Source organism: Acromyrmex echinatior, chromosome 6 (assembly GCF_024713525.1).
Source record: "Acromyrmex echinatior isolate Ae372 chromosome 6, ASM2471352v2, whole genome shotgun sequence".
Classification (NCBI taxonomy): Eukaryota; Metazoa; Arthropoda; class Insecta; order Hymenoptera; family Formicidae; genus Acromyrmex; species Acromyrmex echinatior.
The window spans coordinates 13589109-13598137 of NC_141857.1; the positions used below are offsets into that span (position 1 = coordinate 13589109).

General features: G+C 42.7%; 1 protein-coding gene across 1 annotated transcript; it reads right to left on the reverse strand.

Annotated features, from left to right (window-relative positions):
- Positions 1-805: 805 nt before the first annotated feature.
- Positions 806-8086, reverse strand: LOC147909497 (uncharacterized). The gene is given in 4 exon segments (XM_087406809.1): positions 806-1426; positions 1481-2600; positions 2602-3474; positions 8076-8086. Coding segments are annotated over 4 exon segments (2625 nt in total).
- Positions 8087-9029: the final 943 nt, after the last annotated feature.

Below are 9029 nucleotides of genomic sequence, written 5' to 3' on the forward strand. Positions count from 1 at the left end.
CGTTAGGCCAAGTCGAGTCGTCCGTGAGCAGCCAAGGGGAGCCTGACCACCAGAGCGGGTGATCTATGAGCTCTCCTGGTGTTATTCCCCGAGAAGCGCAGTCGGCAAGGTTGTCCTTCCCAGGAACATGACGCCATCGTCCTTCTGGAAGCGCTTCTTGGATCATGGACACGCGGTTGGCCACGTACGTCTTCCATCGAGAGGCGTGACCCTGGATCCAGTAGAGGGTGACCTTCGAATCGGACCAAAGAGTGACTGGAGCTATGGACAGGCTTAAAACGGTACGTGTGTGCGCGACCAATTTTGTGAGCAAGGCGGCGGCGCTCAGCTCCAGTCGCGGCAAGGACACCGGCTTGATCGGAGCGACCTTACTCTTTGCTGCCAGCAGGAGAACTTTGACATCGTCAGTGCCGATGATACGAAGGTACACCACGGCCGCGTACCCTCGTTCGGATGCATCGGCGAATCCGTGCAGTTCGATCTTAGCGCCCTTGGCGCCTGTGTTCAACCAGCGGTTGACTCTGAGCTGTTCAACCTTAGGAGTTCCTTCAGAAAACGGCTCCACTGGCAGGCGTCTGCTTGCGGGAGCGGGGCGTCCCAGTCCAGCTTCTGCGACCATGCTGATTGCAGCAAGATTTTTGCGCGAATCACTACTGGTATCAACCATCCGAGCGGGTCAAACAAGCGCGCGCTCTCCGAGAGAACTTTCCTCTTGGTGAAACTTTCAATGATGCAGCCTTGAATTGAAAATGCGAAGGTATCGTCCACCGGGTGCCACTGCAAGCGTTGCATGATCCTCGTGTTCTCATGACCGCGAATCCGCGAGACAATGATCCGCAGGAATGCCGACGAGAATATCAGGATTGGCGGCCCATTTTCTCAGCGAGAACTCGCTCGCCATGCACAGCTGACGGAGCTCGGATTGCTTCGCGATCGCCTCTTCTCTCGTGTGTGCTCCGGTCACAATGTCGTCGACGTAGCAGTCGTGTCTCAATCCGGCGGAACCTCGCGGAAATCTCGCGTTTTCGTCATCGGCGAGCTGGCGAAGAGTACGGATAGCAAGAAACGGCGCGCACGACAGACCATATGTCACCGTGTTCAATCGGTACTCGCGAACCGGATCGTTGAGTGAGTGACGCCAGAGAATACGTTGATAATCTCTGTCTTCAGGTGCTACGAGGATTTGGCGGTACATTTTCTCGATGTCCGTTACGATCGCGTATCGGTGCCATCGCCATCGGGTTAGCACATCGGCGAGCGATGGCAACAAGTTAGCGCCGATCAATAGCTGAGAGTTCAGTGACTTACCGGACCTTGTACTCTGAGATCCGTTGAACACCACTCTGAGTTTGGTCGACGAACTCGATTCTCGGAGCACTCCATGGTGAAGCAGGTAGCATCTTGCTTGAGATTCCGATGCTTGGCACTGTCTCCATGTGATGCAACTCTTCGTATTCCTTCAGAAAGGCGCGGTACAGACGTCCGAATCGAACATTGTGGTCGCATCATCGCTCCATGGCGGTGAGCAGTCGCTCGGCTGATTGGCGGGTGTCGCCGAGTGCTGCCGGCGGCGCGGCAAATGGCAATCGCACAATGTATCTCCCTGCAGCGGTGCGGCTGTGAGTCCGAGCAAAGAATTCCTCGCATCGTTGCTCGTCTGGTGTGATGGACACTGAGGCGGAAGGTTCCTTCTCTTGCTCCCAAAACGTTGCACGAGCGCGGTCAGCTCGTGGTCGGCGGTGCACTGGAAAGAGCGGTGTGGAGTCGCTGAGAGATTCTCACCGCAGCCTCCCGAGAGAATCCATCCGAGCAGAGTATGCTGAGCGACGGGAGTGTGCGGATCGCCTTTTTGCAGGCTCTCTTGCAGAATAATGGTGCACACTTCCGCGCCGAGCAGCATCTCGATGGGATCGGCGGCCGAGAATTGCGGATCGGCTAGCTGGAGACCTTCGATGTAAGACCATGTAGTCTTATATGTCGTGACTGCTCCTTGATATAACGAGAGATGTGGCAGGATGAAAGCAACAGCGGTGACTCGAGCTCCATTGATTCTGGAGGTGAGATTGAGAGACACCTTCCCGCGACAGGAACCCGAGGATGAGCCGCCGATGCCGAAGATTGAGATTGCTGCGCGGGATCGCGGCAGGCGTAAGCGCTGGACTAGCGCCTCGGAGATCAAGGACACTTCCGATCCTTGATCGATCAGGACTCTAACCGGGTGTGGATCCCCGTGACGATCATCAACGATGATTCTCGCGATAGCAAGCAGGATGGCATTGCACTCATTGTCTTGGCGCACAGCGGTCAACACACTGGCGTCGGCGGGTTTCGCAGCGACGTGCAAGAGTGTGTGATGTCTCGCCTTGCACGAGAAGCACGTCTTCGTTGACTGGCATTTCGCGACAGGGTGCGAACCGAGGCAATTGTAGCACAGTCGATGTGTCTCGGCGACGGACTTTCGCTCGAGCGCGGATTTCGACTTAAATTGTTCGCACATCATTACGTTATGCCGACCTTTGCATAGGATGCAACCGGGAGTGTCGGCCACCCGTTTGACGACGTGCGACTTCGCGGTTCGCAATGGATCTCCAAGGACCTTAGTAGCCCTTGGTTTGGCGGCCTTGAGAGTCAGCGTTCTTCTTGTGATGAAGTCCAACAACGTCGTGGTTTGGCAAGTCCGTGGAATCGCTCGTGTGCGATTCCCACTCGAGACGCGTTTTCGAATCGAAAAGCTCGATGACTAGGTGATTCAAAAGGTCGAAGCCATGTGAATCAATTGGTCTCCCTATACTTTCTTGGCTGTTCACTACACTGATCGCGGCATTGTAGATGCAGCTAAGTTCCTCGGCGGTATCGCTTTTCATTTTTTGCACTGAGGTGAACGTGCAAAAATTGGAGCGCGATAACTCTCTTTTATTCTCGTAATGCTTGCAGAGCAACGCCCACGCGCGCGAATAGTTGTCTCCGGTTACGGCCAGCGGGCGTATCAATGCCTCCGCGGATCCTTCCAAGCAATGCTTTAAATGATAAAATCTCTCTACGTTTGAGATAGACGGATTGTTGCCAACGATGGACAAGAATATATCCCGAAACGATGGCCAGTCTTCAAACGCGCCCGAAAACGATCGGATTTTTAAGCGCGGCAGCGCCGACTTGGTAGAACAATCGGTTCCCGATTCACTCGGAGGAGCTGTACTTGATTTCTCAGCCTTGAGCTTTGTCCGGTAATCGTTCAGCAGGCTGCGCTGCTGCACGTACGTGATTTCGGCGGAATTGGCAAATTGAGACGTGTTGTACTCACTCTGATCGAAGGCTTCCTTGTAATGTGCTCGAATGAACTCGTGTTGTTTTTCAAATTTCGTCCACAGCTGATCGAGAAGCGCTGAGCGGGTTTCGACAGCGTGATGTTGGCCATCCCCATTTTCTTCAAATTGGTCACTGCGACCACCTGGCCATGCGACCGTGGATGTCACTCTGGGTGGTCAGCAAGGCAGTTATTTCGTCACTCATGATTTCACTTGCAAATTCTTCTCTCTCTGATTCTCTGAATAATACGCGCACTGAACGCGATAATATTCCCGAACGAACGATAAATTCAGCGAAGGCGAATCCGGCTCGAAGGACCAACAATGTTCGAGAGCGAGTCAGAGCGAGAGCGCTGACGTGAAATTTTAAGTGATACGGCGTTTAGTTGTATTTCGCTTCAATCTAATAATATTCTTTGCGAATCAAACGCGGCGGTTTTCTGGCGGCGGAGCGTCTCCTTGGCGGTGCACTGATAGCGATGCGTTGACTCAGAACGGCGGAAAACTAAGAGAGCTATTGCTTCTCGGGTTTGCCTTTTATGCTCCTTTGAGAACAAAGGCTTCCCCTTGCATTCGCCTATGAGATTTTTGCAAATTGAAAAATTTGAGGTGATCCTCTGTTTCGGATGGCGATTGGCAATTTCGAGCGCAACGGCCAAGCGGCACGCTATTGCCATGCGCGCTCGTTAAATCTGGATTCTTGATTGGAATGAACGCATATTACGCGTTTTGCGCGATCGCGTGTGCGCTGCGACCGATCCGAATTGGTTCGCCGTTATAGCGGTTGAGATCTGCGTACATGCGACGTGCGGCTTAGCTTTTTGTTTTTCGACTTTATTGATGAGGTGATGGCCGAGTTTATGTTTTGGAAACCTCACGGAGGACGCTTGCGATCCTTCTAGAAACTTCCGATCCACATATCGCACGAACGCCAAATATGCAAAAACTGTACATGTTGGCTGTATTTCGAACAGTCATAAATGTGCAAATATATGTATTGTATATATGTATTGCCAAAAATTTGTCATGTACATTTGTTGTAAAATTTATTTTTATAGCAAAAAAAATATGTATTATATTATGAAATATTTATATCTCTTTTAGTTAATCTGTAATAAAAGATTTCATGAAAATACAGAGATTCCTTCAATCAGAACTTATATTATATTTGTTACACTGAGAGAAAAAATATTAGTTGTTATAGATACGAAATGTTTTTAGTCCAATACTGCTAAATATTTTGTATACATAATAAAGCTAAAAATCATTTTATTTTACTAAATAATTCAACTTATCAAATATTTTGTTAATAATTGTAAATAATTATTAATATTTAGTAAAATAAAATAATTTTTGGTTATACTTACAATATATTGGGTCATCTAAAAAGTATCCGCGGTACTTTGTCACTAGATATATGACCATCAACACACATCTAGTGACAAAAAACCGTGGATACTTTTTAGATGACCCAATATTTAGTTAGCAGTATTGCACTAAACATTTAGTAGCTGCAAATATATTTTACAACTGATGTATTCTTTTCTCAGTGTAATATTTGTAATATACAGGATGTCTGGAAATAATCGCCAAATATTTCATGGGCAGATAGAGTAGACTAAACTGAGTCGAAAACTCTACCATTTTGTAAGTTTCCCCAATAGTTAACGAGATATTAATCCTTAAAAATAGCCGAATACGCGCGCCCGCCCGGTCTACTACTGCGAAGTGTATACGCCTACTGATCACTTGGCGCGCGGACAGTGAGGAGGGGGATAGCTTGGCAAGCGCGTCGTCCAAGCTATCCAAGCTATGGAGGTTCGCGGCGGTGTGCGCGCCGCGGGGCACGTATATACTTTGGTCACATGTATTTAAAATGTTTGAAAAAAATAATGTAAAAATACTTATAATTATACAAACATGCAAAAATATAATGAAAGAAATAACGAGTTATGTGTGAATTATTATAAATGATATAATTTTCATTTGCAATGTATATGTATTTATATATATACATATGTTTATATATATATATATATATATATATATATATATATATTCATGCCACCCTGTATATATAACTCGAGCGGCGGTGGTGGCATAGGGAAGATGAAGGAGCGCTTCGTCGCCGCTTGAGTGTGGGCCTCCTACGAATTCCTACGAATTCGCGCGGCTTAAGGCTCCTACTTAGCCAAAAACTATGCGTTCGAAATAACTACAAAATGAGATGTGGAACATTAAAATCGATCTAATTCAGTAGGAAAAAAATAAAGAACACCGAAAAAGGCCTTTTTTTCACTCACTCTCTGTTCATTGAGATGTAACGGTAAGGTTTGAAATTCTCGTAAAATATAGTCCTTATAATGATGAACAAATCTAGCCCTCAACAAGCCTGAAATGTTTATTAGTTTTTGCAAAAAGCCATTTGTTCACTCAACACGCCGCACATGAGCTCGTGCTTGTTTATGTGTTACAGCACCGCACCACGATAAATGGCCGAACTTATAGACGTAGAAAAAAGACGTTTTGACGACGAAATTTATGTTGCGTGCCATTTCGTTATTATTTGCTTAATTGTGGAAATGTGATTTGTCTCGTACTTATCAAAGTCGTAATTATCGATGAAAACTAAAGTTATCTTGGAATTTTATATGTAAAAGCATATATTTTATTTCTTTCAACAACTGTCGGATCGTGTGTTTCTGCCTGAATATAGGCTCACTTTACGTACCTTTTACGACCATTTACTGACTATCAAAGAGGAAAAGGACAGTTTTCATCGATTTTTATAAATGTTTTAAAGTGATCTCGTCATTTCGTTTCATCTAAATTGTCTTTATTTAAAAATGGCACGCAACATAAATTAACATGTCATTCCTTGCTTCTGACGTCACTATTCCAACATAGCCGCCGCGATTAGTGAGGAGCCTTAACCGCATATTGGCTTAGACGTTTTCTTTTCTAATTCGAAAACTACAGCGAGTATCTCAAAATGGTATGAGAATTTTTTGTTCCCTTTGATCCATTCTCCTCCAATGTGGCCCCGACTCATCTTAAGAGACACCTGTATGCGTGCGTGCGTGCGTGCGTGCGTGTGTGTGTACAGGGTATCATGAATATACGGCCCCACTCGTCCCGAACAGGTAACGTGGACTAAATTGAGTAGAAAAATCCTCTATCATTTTGTAATGCTCGCAATAATTAACGAGATATTAACGTTTGAAGATTGCCGAATACGCGCGTCCGCTCGACTTACTATTCCGTCCGCCTAGCAGACGCGCCGCGCCCTTTGAACTTAGATGCTCGCGACGGTAAGCCGTACTTTCGGCAATAATAGGTCGGCAGGACATGCATATTCGGCTATTTTTAAACGTTAATATTTCGTTAATTATTGCGAGCATTACAAAATGGTAGAGGACTTTTCTACTCAGTTTAGTCCACTCTACCTGCTCGACCGGAACGAGTGAGTGAGTATATTCCTGACAACCTGTATATATATATATATATACAAATTGCCATTATTTAACTAGTTAATTAGTATTAAATATTTTATAAATATATAACCATAGTTAAAAAAAAATAATGGCAATTTGGGTATGATATATATATATATATGTATATGTGTGTATATATATAGATATATTGTTTGAGATCGGTAATTCGAAAGAAAAAGCAAGAATTCTTTCAGTCGACCGACATTAATTGTCATTGAACGCATGCATAAATTGAGCTCGTGATTTCATCTCAAGTATGATCTTAATCCTCGTTAAAATCATCGATTCGTCGTTCTTTGTTCTTTTTAAAAACAATTCGTTACACGCAAACAAGTTGTCGTTACCGGCAACGGACAATCGAAGGTTCTAGAACGATTCAATTCGCGCACGCGAGCGCCGCGCTCCGACGAATACGTCACGCGCTGTCACCAATCCCACGCACGGATTTTCTGTCGCGCATGACTGTTACGTTGAACGTCGTTAGAAAACAATCCAAAGCGCCAATCAATTTTGTACACCTAATGCCACGTAATAATTACGATTGTGGCAAATTTTTATTGGATTTTTCCCCAAAAAGAAAGCTCAGGCCGAAAGCAATAAATGCTTCGATCTCGCCGTCCTCCTTCTTACTTGTAAAAGTTCTTAGAGTCTAACAGTTCTTAGAGTTCTTAGAATCATAATCTCGCTTCGTAAAATCGCCGTGCTAACCGCTTAGTGAAATCGCTATAAACCGAATCTTTCGAGAAGTGCCGAGAAAATCGCCGAGATTTTCCATCACCGCGATTCCAAACTCAATTTGGAAAAGGTGACCGCATTTAATATTCTGTTAATCTAATATTTAATTAATTATATTTTTTGACTCTGTAACTGATTATATTAAAGAAATTCTTTTGTTAAATTACAAAGAAACTGAGTTCTCTTTACTGTCGTGTATCATACCAGCCGTGTGCCGGTCTCGCACTCGAATCTTTTCGCGCGGTGCGCTCTCGCACATATATGTATATACATAAATATGTATAATCGAAACATTACAAATCCGACAATCATTTATTGTCAACGCTATGTCGGTACGTCACGCTGCAAACATGCCGGCACAATGCCTGCAAACATGTCAGCACATCGTGTTGCTCACATGTGCTTCATATGGTAAATCAATTGTTGTAAATATGCCAACACGTTTATGCGCAGACATGAATGCGCTATAGCAGCACATTGCTGACAGTTTGCTATTTGGGAAGTTAGATGATGAAATCGATTACTTTATTTTATCTCTTACCTAACATGCATTCTTGTTTTACATCTAATAAACAGAATATGAAATAACAGAAATAGCGATAATGTATTTCCGAACGCATTCGTCAATTTCAATTTCTATTTAAAAGTTGTTTTGTTTGTGAAAACAAACTCTCCTGATAATTTTAATATCAGAAGAATGGCTTTTTATTTCAACACATAAATAAAAGCATGATAATGTAACAAGATAAAAAGCTAATATTTTACAATGAAAACACGATATAAACTAAATTAAACATTGAATTGATTAATTAATCAATATTTGGGTATATAATGAAGAAGTTAAATTAGTAAATTATTGTTAACTTAATAAATTAATAAAACAGGTTTTAATTCAAAATATTTTTTGCATTAGTGCACTAAGGTCTCTTTGTTCCTGTCTCTTTTCGATTTTAAAACGAGATAGAGAAAGTTTTAAGCTTCGCTTAAAATTAAATTAACGTTGGTGCAACCGAAGTAAAGAGTTTATTTAATCTTAAAATTTTATTACTTTATATAATATATTTATTTATATTTGTAGAGTTTATTCGACTAGTCCAGCCAGTACAGAGTATTTATAAAATATTTTATAAATATTCTGTGCAGTTTGGCAGAGTAAAGTTAATTAATTTTTACGTTTTCAATTCGTTTTTATTTGTTACAAAATTAGTCATTGAAGAAAACACTTTTTTTGCGCTTTCATTTATAAATTTCTAAAAAAGTGCTAGCGTATAATGGTCTCTCTTTAATTTTACTAATATAAAATATTGTACAATAAATAATTATTACTACAAATACTGATTATGTAAATATATAGATATATAACCTGTTAAATGATTAATTGTAACAATTGATGTATCATCTGTTTGGTAGAAACTTTAATTCGGCTAAAAAAATTAATAATTCAATAGTCATGTTAATTATATAAATTCTTTTACGATGTTTTATTAATTTGTAT